General features: G+C 43.7%; 1 protein-coding gene across 4 annotated transcripts in view; it reads right to left on the bottom strand.

Annotated features, from left to right (window-relative positions):
- Positions 1-4,779, bottom strand: part of LOC144473601 (uncharacterized) — a 505,151-nt gene extending 500,372 nt beyond the window's left edge. The window contains exons 1-3 of one of the 4 annotated variants that reach the window (XM_078187617.1): positions 4,586-4,779; positions 3,768-4,161; positions 3,231-3,435 (exon numbers count right to left, since the gene is read on the bottom strand). In XM_078187617.1, the coding sequence (XP_078043743.1) occupies positions 3,231-3,302 (72 nt within the window). In that variant the 5' untranslated portion in view covers positions 3,303-3,435; positions 3,768-4,161; positions 4,586-4,779. Of the gene's footprint in view, positions 1-3,230 lie in introns of all 4 variants that reach the window. The other 3 variants (XM_078187616.1, XM_078187618.1, XM_078187615.1) reach the window with 3 other exon arrangements.
- Between the last annotated feature and the right edge of the window lie 17,601 nt (positions 4,780-22,380).

Below are 22,380 nucleotides of genomic sequence, written 5' to 3'. Positions count from 1 at the left end.
ATATTTGCAACGATCTTGTCTGACTACAAAGTGGCATGATCCCCTTCCGCAGGTCACGAAGAATACTGTTACGAAGAAGTAAAATGATCCCTTACGACACAGACCAAGAGCTGCAAACGATTATGATTCTCAGAGAAACAATTCCTCTAATCGTTTGTTATTTACTTTCGTCGTAGCCTCGGAAGATTGAATAGCCCATAACGTCCCACAGGATTCGCTCCCCAGCATAATCCATTGCATAAAAAACAATCAACCGAAGAGCCCAAAGCGTTTCATAATGAACAATTGCCGATTCGAAGACGGCATTGAAGGGAGAACGATCAGTTGTGTAAAGACTTCTTTCGCAAGGACAACGGAAGATAGCTAGTCAATGGGTGAGCGATCATTATTCACTCGAACCGATTTACGTGGCAGAAGTGATTAAGAAACGAGGTCTGAGGAAGGTCCGACAAATCGCCACGCTGTTCCAAGAATTTCACACAAAGACCAGCGAAACCGCGTGAACAATCTCGTCGATAGCTTTATCAATTATTCTGAGAGCGGCGGATTCACTGTTTTCCCAGCGGCTAGAACTGCCTCGTTTCGATTTCATCGTATACTTTAGAAGAACCATTTAAGATGGTTTATCGACCGGTGTTTGAAGTTCACGGTGCAACTCCGATTAGTGCAACGCTCGTTAACCAGAGATAAAAATATCTGAGAACAAGGTTCAAGAACCCGAAAATCAAACACGCTTCTATTGGACTCGGAGAAAACGGATCAGGAAATTAAAATGCAAGATCGGGGGAACGTGTTAACTGTTAACGAACAGCGTATCGATCGGTCGGTTAACAGGTATCCTAATCTCTCCAGAATGAAACAGTGGTTCGCCTGACCGCGGAATAGATCGTCCGGCGCGCCGATCAAAGTAATCCAACCCGACACGTCGTAAATTGCATTGCACCCTGCCCCCACGGTTATATTTCCCTTCCGGTCTGCTGTACGAAATTTATTAGCAGGGTGTGCCTTTGGGTACACAGACCGGTCATCGGGGAACCTCTTTTCCTTGATTGATTAAACACGCCTCACGGAGGCCTGTCGGCGCCGTGTTCGCCGGCAAGTCAACCCGTTCACCGGGAAAATTTAATAACAGGATCTATCGACAAATGAGAGCCGAGTATACAAGTCTACGACTGATCCAACGCTGCCGCCACCCACCTTGCTGGCTAGTACCGGCAAAAAAATTCTGGCTCGATCAAATAGTTTGTAATCGAATGTTCGACATTCGTGGAATTTGTAGTTTTATTTTGTCTGGAAAGCATTTGGTCTGCAATAATTGGATGGAATACAAAATAATATATGTAGTGAATAAATTTTAGAAATTCACATTTCCTAGAGCAATGGAAGAAAAATGAATTTCATCATTAATCACAGATTTATTTCAAAATGTTCGTGCATTAGACAATTTATTGACTCCGTTCCTATTTGTTCGCTAGATTACATACCGGCGAGAAGCTTTGCATTGATAACAAGATGATTATTTAACCAAAACGAAGTGACATCAATGAAAGTGTGATCTTGACAGATTAATGTCGAGAAAATTGCAGGTCAGAAAATTGGCTAGGCTGGTCGAATAACCATCTAAATCGAAGAGAAAGGGAGGTAGGGTGGAGGAGAGAGAGAGGGAAAGCTAGAAAACGTGGTATAGTCTCATCGGAGCGTAAACGAGAGACGAAGAAGAGTAACTTCGATCGACAGTCAACGTGTTAATAACGATGGCGGCGCGATGGCAAAATAAGAAACGTTTCTTTACCGATAATTGCGTGCCGTCTATCGTCGCGCACCAACGATGAAACGATTTTAAGAAAGAATCCCGCGCGAGGAAAATTCAATGAACCGTACACGCATCCGATCGATCATGATGAATCGATACGAATCGACGTCGATGCGATGTCTGCCGCGGAACCATAAAAAGAGAGAAAAGAACTGGTACGCAGGCTGAACGGCAATTATCCAATTACCGTGCTCGCATTAGCCTCGGTTGCAGTCTAATAATTACACCGTACTCTGAACGGATACGCTGCACTTTCTGCGACGGCCATACAGCTGTTCGAAATTCAGGGTTTCGTATATATTTATATTCGAGACATAAATCATTTAAAATTGACACGAGAAATTGCCATCGGGGCCTTAAAAACAATGACGAGAAATGTTCAAGTAGAAAGATTTTCGAAACTATCTATGTTATAAAAAATCCAGTGCTACATATGCAACAATTGATTAGTATTGCATATGCGTGACAAGGAAAAGAAAAAGCTGTACTATAGTCTAGGTTTGTACCTGTACTATACTATAGTAATATTAAAGTATCGTTTTTTCTTGGTACGAGAGGACGATTTATAATCAATGAAATTATAGTGCCTTACACTATGTATGTGTGTATGTACATGTTGGGTTTCAGTGTAGTAGGTAAACAAAGCCTCACCTTTAACCCAGAAACCTGAGATCAAGCATTGGCACATTCGATACTTTTCCTATCTTTATTTCAAAGCCGGTTTGGAGAACGTTTAATTGTTTTCCCTGTTAGACAATAAATGTTCCAGTTAATTGGTTTTAGAAAAGGTCATAAAAGTCACGTGCTTTCAATGGTATTACAAGGAGATCTTGAAAATTGTTTTGTATAATTGCATACTAAATCAACGAAGCCATTAGACTACATATTTTGTACATAGTGATAAAAATATCGAAACAAAATTTAAAGCAATAAAAAATAAAAGTATTAATAATAATTTAAAATAGTGGGGATAAAAGTATTCAAATAAAACTGCCTATAATTTCTTAAGGAAAAAGAAGAAATTTCTATTTTTATTTTCTGAAAAATACCCACAATCGAAAAATATAATATCTTAAAATATTTAGCAATAATCTATGCTTCTTTGTAATAAAATCGACGGCGACATGCCTGCCCAGCCATTGCCAGCTGTTTGTTGTTTATTTAAACGCTGGACCAATCTCCGGACGATTTCGAATCGCGCGGGGAATATAAAATGGCGCGAAGAATCGAAACCGATAATTCGCGCGATTCACGTTCGCGCAGATTTCCGGTCAACGGGTTGCATAATGTATTCAATGGCCAGCGTAATTACAACGGTCGTTCGACGTGCGCGAAACAGTATACCAGTAAAATTCTAACAGAAAATAGCATGCTCGAGGTAGCGGTGTTTCAAATTACGAAGGTTGTCCACACTTACGGGTAAATTCCTGATGCCCAGCCGCACCTTCGAGTACCTCTTCATAAAGACTCGCCAGAGCACGTAAGCCATGACGATTATCCGAGTTTTCCACTTCTAATGATTCTCCGGGAAATCACGTTACTCACAATTCCACTGTATCCACACTGTCAACGTTCGAACTCACTATACACTTAAGACTGCCAAATGATACAGAAAATAAAATCTAAAGGAAAACGTTCTACAACATTAACAGCGTCTCCGATTTTATATTAATTTTAAACGATATTATATTTCATATCAATGTTAAAGTAAATTAATATTATAAAACAAGTTTAAAACGAATTAATATCTTATATTAATGAAATTAGCGTCGTTGGCAAATGCTCTTATCAATGTACTATAGATTGAAACAATCCGAATCATCGACGAGATTATAAGCTACTGATCTACCGAAATTATTTGATTCATTAAGTTGGAACTAAATATGTACTACGAACTAAAAAGGAAAAGCAGAGTACGATAATAAAAATACTAAAGAGAACAACGCTGACATACCTCAAAAAGAAACGTACTCTGCATTGAGCACATCTGGCAATCCTAAGGACACTCCCCCTACTACCGCGATCGTTTGATTACCGAAATAACGCCACATCTCGATCTCGATATTCTTGATCGACTCGGGGGTACGCGCAGGCGCAGTTTCACGGTGTTAACAACGGCGGCGTGTTTCGCAGAATGGAACGTCTCGCGCGAGTTTAATTGTGCGGCCAACAAGTTGTCAATATTACGAAAGCGATTGTTACACAGTAGAACACGTGTGCGTCGTGAGTCACAAGAAAAGACAGCTCACAACTCGTACGCTAAAATCGAAGCGACGAACTGTAGTCCGGTAATTGTTGGTAAACATCCCTGTTTACGCCGATCGAGATCCTGCGAGGTTACACTGCCACTGCGAAGACGAACACCAGAGTAATTATAATGTCCTCTGTCAGAAACTTGTAAGGAGACAGTAGCAACGCTTTAGACGCTTAAGGCACTGGTAATATTCACAGGTAACGACAGCAGCCAGCGAGCGACATCAGCGCATTAATACGGGAGGATCGAGCGTGCAAAGTCGATGATTCTCGCATAGGCGTGATTTGATCTCCTGCATAATTCATTACAATGTCCTGCCGGTGATTGTGTCCCGCCATGCATGCCACCATCGACGAGCACGGTATCGCCGACGAGCACGGTATCGCCGACGAGCATCGATTCGATCAAACGAAATCGAAAGAAAACGCGACGCAGCGAGGTACGTATCACGTGTACGTGACAGAACTTAGATGAAAAATCGAAGCCTTTCTCGCGAAAATCACAAACGTTTCTCTCACTTGTAGCAATCGAAGTGTAGACGCTCTCGAAACAGAACCGCGCGAATCGTTGTAGACTGTCATGATTCGATCGAACGAGGAATTAGATCGTGAGGCGACACTTTGTAACTGCACGAAATGCACACTGTGTCCCAACGAGGACACGACTGTGGCCGTTGTAAAACTGTCACAATGTTGTTTGAATGGGATGCGACGAGTCGAGGATACACGAGGATTTCGAAGGAACGACGCGCGTCGTAACACCCGTGCGCCTGACGGCACTCGCTGCCGAGATATAACTGACACGACACACGCAACTGCCTACTCTCGCGCTCGAACCGTGGAACGACGGAACGGGACGTCCGGAACACCGGAACTGCGGAACGATATATACCTGGATCGCGTTTCAACGCGACTTTAGGCGCGCCCGAGCCACCCGACGCGTTAAATGGGATTAAAGGGTGCGCACCCAGGTCTACGTCCCTCGAATCTTCGGTTCACCGAACTTTCGCTTCTTCGACGATCCTTTTTTCTCTACGTTTAAATCAATCGACGTCGCTGGTAATGAATAATCTGGAGGGGATACTTTGCAACCGCTTCAAGGGTAAGCGATGCGAATCTCACTTCAGTAACTTTAATTTTTAATTTAAAAATGGTATACTCTGGTCTTTAATAGTGCGAGAAAGCTTTTTTACAGAATGACCGGTTTTAGAATTTTTGTTTTAATGTTCTTAAAATTATAATAACTTTCACATGTAGATTTCTTAATCGAAACGTATATTATAAGAAAAATAGTGAAAGATCTAGATAAGAACAAAGTTTATATCGGTATAAAACGATACACGATAGTATTTCTATTAAACTATTGTTCAATTCAATTTAATACAAGATGAAGTACTTCATTATTTTTGAATTCATTGAAGAACATTTTTGATAGAAAACGAGTTTTTCTAAAAAGCGACGATCATGGCAAAACTGAAACCCCTTTGAAGGGGTATTTTTAATTGCATGATTAGTAAAATTGCTAGCATTGAAAATTATTGAATAAATTTGTTTCTTCTACGACAGTCTTCAAATAAATCTAAATTATTTCTAAGTTAAATTATACCTCTTCTATCGATCAAGCATAGACAATAGAAGAATAGTCATTCATTTCACATTCAAAAAAATTAATTGTACGTTCTTAGAACCTACAAGTCTAACTCGTTCTTCCACAGCACCTGGTTACACGATTGCCAATTCAATTTGCAAACAATCATCGAGCTATCTAAAACAATTTCGAACTGTCGCCCATTGTGAGGTATCCCAATCTTAATTACATTTACTCTGCCAGATGACACTGTCTCACAACGGGACCAGTTACTCCGCAATTAAAGTTCGTTAACCTTGAAGCGACCTTGGCGACAGATCGGCCAAGCACGATCGCACTCTCCTCTCCTAGCTTCCCCATCAATTCTTATATGGTCGATAACAATAAAGATACTTAACAGAGAGACACCCTCCGCAATTAGGAGCATTTTTCTTATTAGAGCGTAACCATTTATGGGCCCGACGTTTAGTGACCGCGTCCGTTGTCGCGGTGGCATTTGGGGTAGCAACCGATCCATCGATTCCTAGATAACGTTCCCTACCTTAACGAAAAAAGGAAACGTGAAAGCTTTCCGTCACGCGACCACACAATGATCCGACAGTTGCATTCGCATGACGGATTAGAATCGCGGCTAGCATTTTACAATGAATGGCGGCGCAGCGCGTAGCGTTTTTGCCGGTTTACACGGTAAACATAATACTTCCGTGCGATCTGCTCGACTCGGTAATCGTATCTACTCGTATCGACTGGTCCGCTTTGTTTCTTTGGCCATCGGCACGTTCCTTTTTTCGCGTGCTCGCATGCGCGCAGGTTAATTTCTCACGCGGCCGATCTTTGTCCACCGTGGCGCGGCCGGCACGACATCGTAAAACCGGCTGACGTCGGTCACCCATATAAAAACGAAACCGAAGAAAAAGAACGAAACGGAAAAAGCCGTTTAGACAGTAATATAACACTACCGATCGCAATGGGGGAAAGAGAGAGAAAAAGAGAGGAAGAGAGAGGCAGAGAGAGAAAGAGTTAGAGCGCGGCAGCTCGTCTCGCGCGGCGCAGCCAAAACAAACAGAGCTAAACAAGCGGAAGCCTCGATGGCCCAGCCACCACACACGCCTGCCTCCTCCTGTTTACATTCGCTCGTTTTCGCTTCGATGCTGCCCGCTACATTTCCATTTTGCCGTTGCATTATACTGCACGACCGCGCTGCACCTTGCCACGCCGGACAGGCCGGGCATTTCATACCAAATTTCCTTTTTGTCCTTTGCTCCTCGTCGTTCCTACTTAACGTCCGGTTCGCCGGCGTTTCCCGTAAGCTGATGCTACTTCCGTCTCCAAAAGCACACAATTGTATAGGAAAGTTACTCTAAGCTGACCACTAGCACCAGGTAACTCATCGTTCGTCTATCATGATTTTTGAAATCATTTTTTATGCATTCTTGATACACTGATATTCCAATGTATGCCATAGAAAGGGTGATTTCTGCGAGAAATTTTAAAGATTGTGTGTGACAGCAGAAAAGGGGGAGATTATTAAATTAGCAATCACATAAATGCTCACAAAACTTTTTGTACTGTAGACTTTTGAGTAATCAGAAATTTGTATAAATAATGGCCATTAATCTTTTAGCTATATTCGAAAGAATATGAAAATCTTTCCAACCTTATTTGATAATTGTGTGACATAGTGTCCCAGAAAATTCAGAAGAATATAAATGATAATGTCTACAATCTAGCCGAGTACTTGTTGAAGTCTTCGAGACAGTCATTAATGATTTCTCCCAAGTTGGGAGATGTGGGTACAGCGAATCGACATTAAATTGCCATCATTGAGCTTCTAATCGGTGTTTACACCCGGAATCTTTACCATTAATTGCAACAATCGCCTCGAATTTCTCCGAGTCATCATTCTCCATTAGCAGCGTAACAAACCCATCGATTTTTTTCCTGTGATCGGTAATGGAGGACACGTGACCCGAACCGTAAGACGGTTACCATGCTCTACCTCGTGCGCGGGTTACATCCGTACCAATTAATTTACCAGCCGATAAAGCATTCCGGAGCCACTCTCGTTAACGAGACCTAATCGCCGACACAATTAGGAGGAATAAAACATCCCCGGTATTGGTTATCGCGATTGTTGCCTCGATCTTCGGTCAGACCGATCGATCGGCAACGTCCGGCCGTCTTTCTCCATGATTTCACCGTTGACACTCTTCCGTCGCCTCGTGACGCGAATTACGCTCGACGTGCATCGACCCTAATCGCCCGTTTCTCGCGGAAACGGAGAAAAGACATTCACGATTGCCCAATCGGAGCGATCGGTGTTCGATCAGCCGTGGAGTAATTAGAGTGACACACCGTGAGCAACGCCGGGACCCGGGAATTCCTCGAATGCCACGAGTAATTCGCTTCCACCCGTTGCGAATTGCAAGCACGATGGAAACCGGCCGGAAAATAAATGGCAAATTGCCCTTGCCAGCCATCGCATAAAGATGGAAGAATGATCCTAGGTGTATGCTAGGCGACGAGGGCCCCCCGCCATTTCCTGCTGAATCTTTAATACGTGAACGACGAGCCATCGCGTGCCGTGAATTTCGTCTAGAGACTGGCTCCCCATGCTCGAGCTCTTTATCGACCTCGTGTTTCCATTTCTTCGATACTGCTATTAGGTCGCAAGCTGATCACCCCCGATCAACCATGTCTAGTTTAACATTTTATAATAACAGTTTGTAATTTTAAAATAATATTTTGTAATAATAAAGATTATTTTATGGATACTGGACACTATATTGCGGACACTATAAGCTTGAGATACTATTTTATATCAAGATGAAAAGCAAAATGAGGTTTAAACAAAATCTTATTATAGAGGAAGCTATTGGAAGAAATTACAACATTATCCCTCGGCTATACTTGTTTGAGGACTGTACTCAGAAATGAAACCGTTAATGCGGCTACTATTAACCTTTCGCACTCGGATCTCATTGACTCGACGCTATATTTTCACGTCAAATTGACATTTCATTGTAATTATTATTTCCTTTTCATACAGTCAGTTTTTTTCAAAGGCGGAAATCTTTTATTTCTGAATTCCTACAACTATATATTTTAAGCCTAGTAATTGACATAGAAGAAAACAGTAGGAGGGTGAAAAGAAATTAAACAGTTCCTCTGTCTTGAAATTGACTGAAAATAATTGTAAGCAAAGAGGGAGCGAAAATTGTGCAAAATAATAAGCATCCAAGTGCCACCAAAACCGACGATAACTAGATCTGGATGCAAACGAGTTAAATGCGTGCGCAACCTAGAATTCCAAAGGAAAAACAGTTGAATCTCTTCCCTGCGTCCTCAGCACTCTTTCGATTATTGTAGAGGCTGAAAGGAGGATCGCAGGAGGGTTGAGCGATTGAAGGACGACTCCGACCGGCGCTGAATCGAGAAAAAGCCGAGCCACTTGGATACTGAAACGGACGACCCTCTCGGCAAAACGGTTTTCTTTCACGATTAGCGCCGGTGTCGCGGTACTTCCGTTCGGTCTCCACCTCGCGCCACATCCTATCGCCTTTTACTTCTTCCCCTCTTTAATATTCAGCCACCGTTCTCGTAACCTGCGTTGTGCCACCGCCGCCGGCGACACACAGACGCGTACACACCTCCGTACGGTCTTACGCGTGTGCGAGATAGTCACCACACGACCGGCACACATGCACACGACTCCGCTGCATTCTCCGCGAGACAATGGGCGTGCCTACCTCACGTGACAGGCACGTGAGCACCCTCGAAAAGAGCCTCTCCACCTCCCCTCGCCGACCCGCGGCTTCATGCCCGGCGTTCATTCATACCGATTCGTCCGTTTCGTGGGCGACGACGATGACCCTACACTCGCCTTGAAAAGTCAAGATGAATCGAACCACCGCAAAACGAAGGGCAGAAAGTGCACCGTTCAGGTGAGCCGGCTCGCGTGCGTTTCCTAGCCTAGCCGAGGGAGCCGCTTACCTTCGTGGAAATGTCGTGTCATTCCGAGACCATATGGTTTCTCCATGGTGCCGGATATGGTCGACTGGATGCCGATTGGTCTGTACAAATCGATTTCCTGAGTGCTCTCGTGCATTATCACCGGCCGAGCTTAATTGGCCTTTTAACCGCGGCAATGGAGCCTCTAGGAAGACGGGATCGGCCGAAGAGCTTCCTCGCGCGAACACCGAAATCAACAGTATCAGAACTGTTTAACATTAGACACGAAGAAAATTGATCGAAAAATTCTATATACCAGGTTCCATAAGAATATCAGAATCGTTACTAGAAAATATGAAAGGCGTCGGTGTTGGCGGTGCTCAACATGGCCGCCACTTTCTTTTATGCAAACTCCAGTTCGCTAGAGAAACATCGGACTCGATTGTGCTACCGGTGTTACTTCCAACTACTTTCTGCTTTGTCCTACCCTGAGGACAAGATGCAAAATCAATACACTTTCTCCAACTGCGAGTACTTTTACTACGATGTTGATATTGCCCTTAGGGAACAAAAATTGTCGACAAGATCTGATACCTGCAAATATGTCACCGTCTGGACGCGGCAGACGAATGCAAACCAAGGTATTGGAGCCGGTTACTTTGTAACAAATAACTTTATATTTGTCGAATAAGATGTATTATATGTTTTTATTCAGAAAAAAATAAAGTAAAGACAATATTTGGAGCAATTAGTTAAAAAATAATTGGTTACGCCGCAGTAACTGGCTCTGCTATTTTAAATTATAAGGAGATAGTTTAATAGGCGGTGAGGTTTGGGTCCATTTAGCCGCAGAATATAAATGTTGTTATTGGACGATCTAGTTTCTGGCAATTTTTTAAAATTATCTACAGTTTCATGTCCAAAAATTGCTAAATACAGTTATAAATAATCTCAAACATATTAAGTTATAACTTGTCAAGAAGGTTCACTATTCTAGGGTCCAACGCTGAACCCTTGAGTCACCAATACCCCAAACACGCTCCGCATAAATGAATACCTACACTCCGTCAGTATCGTCGGGAAACATCCCCTAGCCTGCCCACGCATTTCGGGCATATCCCGAAAGCCGTCATGCAAATGGTATCATCCTGGAAGAGCTATTAACTGTTGACAAATACCTCTTGTTAGTCCAGCTAGTGCCCAACGATTTGACAGATAATGATCGGCCGCATGATTCACGCCGCGCGGCCCGATGAATTTAAATTGGTCGACGTCAGAATTTCAAACTAGTAGTGACAAGGAAGTCTTCAGGACTCGAGCCGTTAAAATGCAGACTGGCGAGGCCCGGCAATGTCAATGGTTTCCCCGACTGTTCTTGGATCTCCTCCACGGCAGCGCGGTTCCGTGCATCGAATCGATAAAGGAGCCGGCGTTTATTATTTCGCAAGGCAAACCCCTCCCGTGCGAACGTTCCACGACCCTCACCCGTTCGTAATTGCCGGGCAACAACGGACAGGCGGTTGGTCTAGTCGGTCTAGGAGATATAGCTCGGCTCTGACTCATTCTCCCCCCGCAACGTGTTTCAAGTTTGAACGCTTTCTGCTCGCCGTGCCACGCTTTAGAATAATCGTAACGATCTACGGGCGCGCGTTCATGAATCGTTTGTTCCCGCGTTAACCACCGTTTCGTGCGGCTCCGCCCGCTGCCGGCGAAACAGAGGTCTCGAATGCTTGACCACACGAACTACCTCGCGAACAGGGAACTCCTGTACGAATTAATTGGCCGACAAAATCGTTCGGATATTAAAGCAGCCTGGTACCGTGTCCCACTTTTATGTTTCGAAGTGAATTCGTGGTTTGCTCGATTTGGGACAATCCGTTACATGCTCTTGCCTCTTCGAATAAACCATTACATGCTTGACGCTCTTTTAGTTTAATTTTGAAATTGTATTTTATTCTTTAAGTTACATTTTAAGGTCACATTTTTAAGAAATGTCACAAAGACATGTCTTACAATGCAGTAGATTTTTGGTTATACAAACGAAATAAAAGGACTCCTGTATTAGGACAGATCTTTGGACAGATCTTTGGTAATGGACAGATCTTTGGTAACAGTGCTGGAATAAATTCGAACTGAATTGCATAATAAATTATGTCGCAAAAGGCACGATTTAAATATGAAACATATTTATCTAATAAAGAACTCGAATACCAAGAGTTCAGGTAATGAAAGTTTCACTGTACGCAGACGCATTTAATGGCTCAATCTTTACGTTCAATAAATAATATACAAAGGCTTAAGAGCTCTGTATATGGCAGAAGATTCAGGTAAAAATTGTGCAAAATATAGACGGCGATGTGAGATCGTTGATAATAATGCCCAATGCGTCAGTGGTTAAAAATACCTTTACCTGGCCCTTAAAGATAGCATCAGAAGACGACACCAATGCAGACGGTCTTCGCAAGAAGCACCACGTTCCACAATCAAAGAGACATCAGCATCCAGCGGGATAAAAAGGCGGCGACGGTTCTGCGACAGTGTCGGAGCCGCGGAAAACAATGTCAGTCCCATGGGGCGTAGGGTGATTAATGCTCCGGGTGCCGTTAGACTTGGCCATACGTTGTTGGACATGCACCGCGGACGCGTGGAAGGAAGCTCGGGTAATTAGAGAGTGGATGAACGTGTCGCAAGACTGTACTTGCACAGGTACGCCGTTTGCACGCGTAACCAGGACCTATGTGTATCATGCTGGAATCGTAACGTGCAACACGACTCGTGAATCACTGGCTCTCGGCCCGGGTTGAGCAAGAGGGAGTTTCTCGGAGCCACGAATCGACGATAGATAAACGCGGGAGATCGTATTATCGCGATCCTTTGGGGACCCACGGGGTTATCCGGGTTAATCGAAGAGCCCGGCCCAGTGTAACGACGACGATTATTATTCGATCTGGCGAAATTCAGCCACGTATCGATCTCGGCTTTCGCGAACGCCGACGTTAGGGCCCTTTAGGTAACCCGCTTATTATCCGCCGGCGGTCATTAGGCCAAGCAGATTAGCGACTTTTAAACCGGGATCAAGCGGTTTCGTAATTTGCATTGTTGCGGAACGTATTTGCGTTATTAATATCGCGGCGCGCGCGACTGTCAGGCGGCGTTAGGACACCTGCTGGGCACCGAAGAGAACGCGATACCGCGGAAAGATTGCATAGTTCGCGCCAACTATCCTTATCTCGTGTTACCGTAAATAGAAACCATTGGGCATCGATACTATCTGCGCCGGTGTTTATTCAAAATCTTGGATAGTATCTCGCTGGATATTCCGAGGGCTAGATCGGGAACTGGCGTGGGTAATTAGTGTTTCGACACTAATGGAACGGAATTACCGTGGCTGAAAAGTGTTCGACGTTGCGGAGTTATTTATTGCTCGATTTCCAGACGGTATTGAGACCTTGCGTTCACTTAACTGGGTCTTTAACGTTAATAAATGCGAGCCGCAGTCCATAAATTAGCTCGCGTCAGTTAAATACAACAATGAGGCAACATTTTAATGGAAATGTTACTAGCCGTGCGTATCGGCCGCCTAGTGCTTTAGCACTACGTTGGTCAATAAATCTTGCTTGAAAAATGCAAGCGAAACATCGTGCCTCATAGTCAGTGGTTAAAGAATTAAATGCAAAAGTAAGATAAGATTTTGGGAATTCAGTACACTGGTATAATCGATCTTTTAAATTTTAAATGTAGAAAGGTGCCAATGCTTGCAAAGGAATAGCATATATTTGAATAATATATTAAATTTAAATATCGCTTCATCATCTGAAGGTTTCGACAGTGACTACGCAAAGAATTGTTTTACGAGTTCAAAAACTTGGTTCCATAAAACTATTGAGAAGCCAGTTGATTTTTTTTTTTTTAATTAGTTATTTATTGTCGCATCAACCACTAGTTGTTATTAGTTTGTAATTAGTTGGTATTAGTCTGTATCTTAGTAATAACCCACCAGTGGGTTATTAGCGACATGAAGGGATTTCAGTTCGTTATACATTTTGATTTCCTTTAAGTAATTGAGCAGATTATTGATTGTTTTGGGGCTCTTCAGGTTATCTTCTAAGAGTGGTTTGATGCTGTTCTGTTGCCTGATTCTGTTGAATTTGCTGCAATATATGCTGATATGGTCTATTGTAAGACGGGTGTTGCACGGTTCACAGGTAGGAGGATCTTCTTTTGAAAGAAGGTATCGATGAGTAAGTCTCGTGTGTCCAATTATGGTCCTTGAAATTATGGTCCTCGTAGAAATCTTCTTTTATTGTGGTTATTCGTGGGTGGGATGATGCTTTCCAAATATTGTTCCAGTATTCTCTTGACTTCAGTGTTAAATCGCCGATCATTGTCTCCGTTCGTAGTTTATCATTTATAGGATTGAGGGAAGTTGAGTTGGCTGTTTCTTTGACAGCTTTATCTGCTATCTCATTTCCTATGATACCAATGTGGGCAGGGGTCCATACTATTGTAATTGTGTTGTTCCTCTGGACTGATTCACTTTAGGATTTTTGACAATCTTGAATGATAGGGTCGTTTGGCCATATATTCTGGATTGATTTGATAGCACTAGTGGAATCACAAAAGATGGCGAAGTTTGTATTATGGTCAGTGGTGACTGTTTCAATAGCGTGTTTTCAAGCATAAAGTTCGCAAAAGTGGTTGGTGGCTTTTCGACGAATTTTGTTCTTAATGATCTTTTGGTTGCTGACGACCATTGGAAAAAATTATTCTTTGTGATGGGTTTAGTAGGCGTCTGACAGAAGTTTTCGTGTTGTTAATCAGTAGTGTTTTGTTGTTAGTTACAAAGTTTTTTACTGTCGATTTGTTGTCAAAGTAGATGCAGATTCTGTTAGTAGAAATACGAGAGACAAAGCGAATGACGTTTGGACCGGTACTCTTTGCTACAGCCAGAACATAATCTCTTACCGGTGAATCATTAACGGCGTCAATTATGATTGCCTGTTCTTTGGTCGGGGATGTATTGTTTATTGTAGCTGACGCATAAGATTTTGTAGATTCAGTAGGATTATTGTTTCCACAAACTTTGTTAGGATCTAGGAAATGCAACAGGTAACTAAACAAGTTGCCCCAACTGCGTGTGCTTTTCTGAATACCAATGTGTTGGGTGTCAATCACGTAAACGGTAAGAGGTAGCGCGTTAACAGTACCAACCACCGAAGATTGACATTGATAGTTGAATACAAGCTGAGCGAAGAGTAGAAATGAGTTGCGCGATATTCGAGGCAGAAAATTGGCGGGGTGAAGGTTCTATCTTACGAAGGGGGGAATGGACGCATAAAGATAATGGATACGGCGCTACTTAACGGTTCGCAGCCGCGCAGGGATTCGACATTCCGCGGATTTACGATTCTCGCCCCGAGGACTGAATTATGGTGGCTCATAGCCCTCCGCGCGGCGCATTTGCAAACCCGTCGTGGCGTGCTCGGCCAGGTTTTGCGCGTTACATTTTATATCCGCCGGGTGCATGCCACGACAGGTACTTACATGGCCGCCACGCCACGGCGTAAGGTTACAGCGAAAATAACGAAGAAACACTCGCGGGGTTACGGCCCTCTTAACAATTAGCCCGTACCGTTCGCGGCGCGGACTTTCGACACCCATAAATACCCGCGGCCCGCGATAATGAAACAAGTCGGCCGAATAATCCAGACACCGCCGCCGCCATTAACCAAGACCGTCCGCGCCTTGGATAATTAAATCTCTTTTTCTCTCTGTCGAGGGGCTTTCCCGTTAACGCCGTTTCGACGGTAAAACTCGCCGGACGTGCGCCATAATTCTTCGAGATTTTAAATACCGATCGTGGCACAGTGGCGCCACCGTATTGTCTGCGAATGAAGCTCGATGGTCTGAATGAGGGAAAACCCAATTCAAGGTTGCATCGATGCTGTTGACTGCATATTTGCTACGATTTTATAATTGCAGACCTCTAGAATTTTGTTGCATAGATTTTAAAGCATTCTTTTGCAACCCGGTAGAAACCCTTTTTATTTGGAAATCATTTTTGTATATCGGATTTTTTACATTTATCTGTAATGCATATTTAAATTGAAATTATAGTGTGGTCTCTGTCTAACAACATCCAGAAAATTCCATGAAAATAAGGATTCAAGAAAAAGGATATTTTCTACAGAGGACAAATAAAGCAATCTTCCTAATCAAATATATAAATGCAGTAAAATGGTCACTCCTTAACACTGCTTATAAAGATTCATTTTAATCCTCACAGATATAAGAACAACGCAAGGCAACGCACTCCAATTGGCAGAAAACGTTCGGTAAGTCGAGCAAAAATTTCCGGCAACTCGTAGGTAGTCTGAAATCCACCAATACTCGGTCCACGCACGCAGGAATCCGCGGCCACAATTTCACGGGCTTCGAAGCATCGTGACGCACGTGTGCGCATGCCGAAGGATTACAGTCTTTCGAGCTCGTTACGACCGGGGCGGCGTCGACGTAGCTCGGTTTCTTCTCCGGCAGGACCCTGTGGATGGTCTCGCGGAGGATGCGGTTAAATCGCAGCCAGGTTTCGGCGCCTCTGTCGATTTTTTTACAGCCCCGGCCTACGTCGAAGCAACATTTACGACGTGTCTTTTTTCGTCGGCCGACGACGGTGCACGCAGCCGCCGGTACCCTTCGGTCCGCGGCGTTCAAAGCCTCCACCAGCGGCGGAGTGAGAGCCTTTGTCCTCCTCCACCGGTTCTCGACGCGGCCATTTTCTTTCTCTTCGCTTTCTTTTCGGTGAATACCTACCGGGAGAAGTAGACGCAAGCGTTCGAAGTCCACGACGACGAAGCCACGAACGGGCGAAGAAAAGGAACGGAACGAAACGGGGGAAAGAAAGAGGAAACTGCTCGCGAAGGAAGAGGAGGAAAGAGAAGGCCGGCAGAAAGAGCGGAGGAACGGCAGAGAGAAACGGGTAGAAACGACACACGAGCGATGACTCATGGTAAAAAGACCCGCGGTGGTCGACTACTCTGATTCGACCGATCGTGCCCAGGGAGATTTTCTGCGCCGCCTTTTTTCGTGCTGCACGGCCGTCGTTCTTCCGTCATTTTCGTACGCAGCCGTAAAAGCAACAAGTCGGGAGGAGGATCGATGCGGTCGCTGACGTGCACCAGGCGTGGTTGCTTCGAGATAGATTGTTTTGATCGGCGAGGCTATCGTCGAAGAGAATCCGTAGCGGAAGAGCATACTCCATTTTTCTGCATATTTCGTCTGCAGAAGCTTCATCGGTTTAACTTTGGCTATCGTTAGGTCATCAAAATGAGTGCTTTACATTTATACTACTTTTCATAATATGTTTGACAATATTAAAATGTCAATTTCACAGGCGAGGGATGCACTAAGTTGGAAAAATGAAGGCGGAATGAGAGTTAACAACGTCCCTAATGAAACAGAATAACAATTTTCATATATATATTTTATAATATATATATATATATATTTATAATATATATAATATATAAACATGTATATATGTCTGTCTGCTAGTTGTATATATATATATATATGTCCTTATTTACTTTGATTAGCTATTGCTGATAACAGAAGAGTCACAGATATTTCTACTTCTGAGAGAAATTTCCATAGGAAGCGTCTGAACTTCGCGAAGCAACTTCCAGAAAAGAAGTAAAAATGCACCGGTCAGTCACAAATGCCGCCGTATCGTCGAACGACTCCATCGGCAAAGAGGCCAGCATCAGAATGGAATAAAACGAGTTCCAGTTTTCATGAGTCGATCTTCAAAAGCGGCCTCCAAGGTTCCGAAGATGGTCGTGGTGGAATGCGCCTCGGCGCATTTGTTCCGAGATGCAAACGAGATCGCGACACGCGCAACCGATCTGGACGTCGTTCCCGGTTCGGTTCACCTTGAAAGAAGTCAGCGTCGCCACGGTTTTTTCGAATCGCGAAGTGCGCCTATCGGCCGCGACGAAAAAGTCCTCGCGTGGGTAAACGCGGGGAGAAAATCCGCGGCGCTGACTGTAAATCGCGTCGCGACGACGCGAAGCTTAATGTCTCTGTCCTTGCGGATCGCCACGCCCGCGCGCCGCGAATCGGGGCCCGGTTTTTCGCCGGGGCGAGGGCGAGAGGGACCCCGATAAAGACGTAACGCGACGCCCGGTTATGGTGTTTCTCGTGGGTGCGATTATGCTCCACGCACCGCGGCCACGAATTCATTTCGTTTCGCGCTGGGGACCCAGTCCCGGCGTCGCTGCTTATAAGGATCGAATCGTCGAAAGGGAAACAGGCCCCGGGGCGCTCGACCCGAGGCCTATCCCAAATCTCGTCCCGGAATTCGACATTAACAATTCAAAATGCTTCGCGACGGGTTTCACTTTCTGACGGCTTCGAGATCGGATTGATAGCTGCGAACAAAGTGGCAGGCACTAGCAAAGTTGCTCTTCAGATCGCAGCCGTGGCTTAGTCGATATTCGGAGCAACCATGCCATGCCCATCCGGAATTTTATATACAATTTCTATTAGGTTGCTGCATATCAGAGATGGGCTATTAATAGAATTTGATTTAATAAATAGGATTTAATAAATAGAATTTAATAAATAGAATAATAGAATTTGATTTTGTACAACATTGACTTTGAAATATGACGATACAGTGTAACACTAAAATTGATCGCCTTAAAACTCGGAGATCCAGACAAGATTAGAACTAAGAATCTGTTATTAGATGACTGTAGGACCTACAGCTATAAATTCTGGTAACCAAGTACTATAGTCAAAGACCCTCGCATCCATGGATTTTTAGGAATCTTCGATCTCTCAACTAGGAATTCTTAGAACGTCTGCCGCAGCTTCTTCTTCGAAAAAAAGACGCATCACTGCAGACCGATGACACATTTCATCCTTCATGGAACTTGTACTCGTGATTTCCGCTTAGGATTAATCGCTCAGGCGCCACCGAGCCACAGACTCAAATGAATCTCTTGTTCACGGGGCATCCGTGGCCATTCCGCGGAGCCGTGTATCGCAGCCGTTGATCTAACATTACACATTGACATGATTCGTAAGACATGTTTGTGATTGCCTCATACGATATTCATCAAGCATGGGCAACTGGAACGCGTTACCCTCGTGTCCTTGAATCTTCGGTATTGCACGATGAATGGGCCTCTGAACGCCGGTACTGCGGTTTCGATTAGGCGAAAAGTCTTATGACGTTTGCATAAAACGAGAAAATCGATGTTTCGATATCAGCACAAGTATTTCTCGATGGAAGATCAGTGTCCATTAATTTTAAGGTTGTCGTTGAAGTTCAATCTATGTATATCTGACAATCGTTGTAAAGTTGCTGTTAAAGAAAATTAACCCTTTAATTCCGACCAAATGAGTTTTGTATACTTGAACGAAGAATACCAAACTTGGTTGGCGTAATTTGGTAAAATAAAAGGTATAAAAACTTTTATAGAACCTGATATGTAATTAAAAGATTTAAAATGGAATATAAATTAAAAGATGAAGTTACTATTTATTAAAAATGTTAAGAAACATTAACACACCGTTCGTCGCTGTAGGGTTAGAGAACCCTAAATTTTTTTCTTCGCGTCGTTGCGCAACAACTTGTCTAACAACCAACTAAACAATAATTAACAGTTTAACGCGTGACAGTGCTCTCGATTGTGAGCTTAAGGCTTTTTTCGCGGTCCGAAAACATCAGCGCGTATCGATAGCGAGAATCGAACGGGGAACGTGATTTCTCTGACTGTAATTATAGGTTCGCGGTGTGTCGACGCGAACGAATACAAAGACCAAATTAACGCAGGGCGGATGTGAGCCTCTCCATAATCGAACTTAGACAATAGGCACGACTACCACGCTCATCGACGCGAGCGGCGCGGTGAAATATGCGGATATTTCTCCGAATAGTAAGAAGCCTAGCCCCTAGCCCTGGAAGATCTCCCCCCATTACATTTTCAATACGACAAGGAGAAAGTGATACCACGGGGAACTTGCGAACCCAATCTGAATCCCCGAGTCTCGAACCCCTGCTTATTTTCTCAATCTCCGAGTTGAAGCTGTTCGGTGAATCGATTTAGAGGCGATTTTTATTGATACATGAACCTATTGTCGCGCGCTATGGAGCATTTATCCTTGAAAAATTGTTTTATTCGTTTTTGCAGACACTGTGGGGTAAAACAAAGACAATAAATTTAAAAATAAACTCAGAAATGTTTTTATATATTATGTTCGTTCACATTACTTTGCTTTGATACAAATTTTCTTTATAATTTAAAAAAAATAATCTCATGTCTTATTTTCCACTAAAGGTCTACTCAAACCGTTGATTCACCTGAAAGTATACATAATAGAATTCATACAGGTAATATAGAACATAATATTTAATTTAAAGTAAAATAGCCGTTTACCCCCAAAAACCTCTGCGAAGACAAAAATTTGTCTACGAGTTGTAGAAAATTAATTTGTGAACTTCGTGACCGAATAAAATAAAAGAAAACATATTCAAATACTATTTTCTATACGCTCAACTATTTCAGAAAGCAAAAATCTTTCTTTTATGGTACACAAGGTTTATTAAATCTTCATTTAGCCACCTTGTGAGACCAAATACGCCAGCACTGTGACAGATAATACCAGAAATTAGTCTCTATTTATTGGCAGCTTCAACTGGAACACAGTGGTAGCAACAGCTTGTCTGGGGTAACTAACAACCTCTCCCGAGAGATTACCATTTAAAACAAAATCAGCAGTCTCCCAGCCACGGTGATTAAAGAGCCTATTAGCCGGCTTCCGGTGGGCAAAGCGTTAAAATGACAGTTTCACAAGAACGTTTTACGCGAAGCTAATTTTCTACGTGGAGCAGAAACCGCAAGACATGTATCTAGACGAAACGAAGCAAGCCGCAGTTAATTTCCGGGGCGCGGTATCTGTGGAATTTCCATGGGGTCCTCGGCGTCAGACGCAGACTATTAATTAACCTATGTTCGGCGACGCGAGACATTTTCGGGAGTTCGACAAAGCGACTGAGGAGCATTGTTCTCCTCCTGGAATAATCTCCCTATAACCACAGTTCGAACAGCTGACGCGATCCTGCGTGGCGCGGCCTTGCGTAATTCACGTTACGTAATGGCGGTCGCGCGAATGACAGAGGCTCGGATCGGCGTCATCGGCTTTGTCCTGCGCTAAATATCGATCACTGTCCCGCATACTGCGTTATTATCGCGGATATCGTTGCTCGCACCGATTTCCCGTTGCCACGGCCGTCCCATGCCTCCCATGGAAAAACCGCGCGTCAGCCATGGGGACAGTTATGAAAGACCGCTCGCGCCGTCGTCTTGCCAATTGCGCAATCAAACTTCAGCGTTCGCAACGCTCTTCGTCCTCCTCTCATTCAACTTTCCGTGCGATTCTGCGCCCCAGCCACGTGACTGAGTTTCCAATCTTCAACGACGCTCGCGACCTCCTTTCTATGCAACTGAATCGTTTTTAATCGTTTCATCCGGTAGACATTTCTGTTTCCTGGAAATCCCGTGTTCAATTCAGCGACCGTTCATTGTTTGCCTCTGCAATGTTCTTTAACACTGAAACGAGAGATCATCATTATTTTTCATTATCATCACGATTATTAGAAAACTCATGTTCACTGCGCTGTTGAAACTAGTCTGCGAATTTTATGAATTTATAGCAAAAATGGAGGAAAAATTTTTATTCAACATCTATTTTATATAATCGAAGAAGACAATTTTTATCTTGCATACCAGACTATTGAAAGATAGAATGCATCTTTACGCATTGATTCGTTCGGAAAACAGATTTGTTTTTCAAAAACACTTTTCTGTGGGTGTCAAAAAAGCACTTGATTTACTATGTTGCTAACGAAAAAAGGACTTTTGCAAACATAGGATTTCGAAGCAGCCAGAGAAATGTCAAAAAGCCTTTCTCTCTTTTCCTTTGATCATTAAAAAATCTTTCAAAGAAAGTCTTCCATTTTCCCGTAAAACTGCCGCAGAACCCAAGCAGACAAATTTGATATTGCATTAAAACCAGCAATAGAATCACAGCACACTCGAGCGTCCATCGGATAAGATGACGTAAAACATCCACCTACAAAATCATAAAATGCCACACAATTCCTGGCTACCAGACGATCCCAGCCACTGCGAACGAACAATGGCAATTTGTCTGAGGAAACCGTCGGGATTCATAATAGCGGATTTTACGGTTGAAAAAATCCGTCTCACCTACTTATTACGGAATATTAAGCAACAAGTTGTCGCCGGTTAAAAAGGAAGTTGATTATTTCAGCTCCTGATACCCACGGTTCCACGTAAGCGTGCCGCGCGTGTCCGCGGATAGGCGTCTGAACGGTGCAGCGTTTGCGTGTTTTGCAACTGGCCCTCGCAAACAGCGCTAAACGACGCGATAAACTTCCACGGGGGATGTCGATTCGATCCGTAATCGGCGGCGATTACAAGCGAATAATCCATGGGTGTTGCGTCTACCCCGTGGTCACGCTCGCGCGGATGAAGTAATTCACGCGGCCGAGCGTCGCAATGGGCTAACGACATCCTGCAATTAAAGTACTTGTTCTGATACGCGGCGTCGAGAGATTGCGGGGAGAGTCGACGCACGAGCAGAAGCGAGTACAAGCGTATAGAAGCGAGTAGAAGCGAGTAGAAGCGAGTGGAGGCCAGTAGAAGCGAGTAGAAACGGGTAGAAGCGAGTAGAAGTGAATAGAAGC

Source organism: Augochlora pura, chromosome 7 (assembly GCF_028453695.1).
Source record: "Augochlora pura isolate Apur16 chromosome 7, APUR_v2.2.1, whole genome shotgun sequence".
Classification (NCBI taxonomy): Eukaryota; Metazoa; Arthropoda; class Insecta; order Hymenoptera; family Halictidae; genus Augochlora; species Augochlora pura.
Note: the sequence above shows the minus strand (reverse complement) of the source record. Positions and strands in the feature narration are given on the sequence as shown.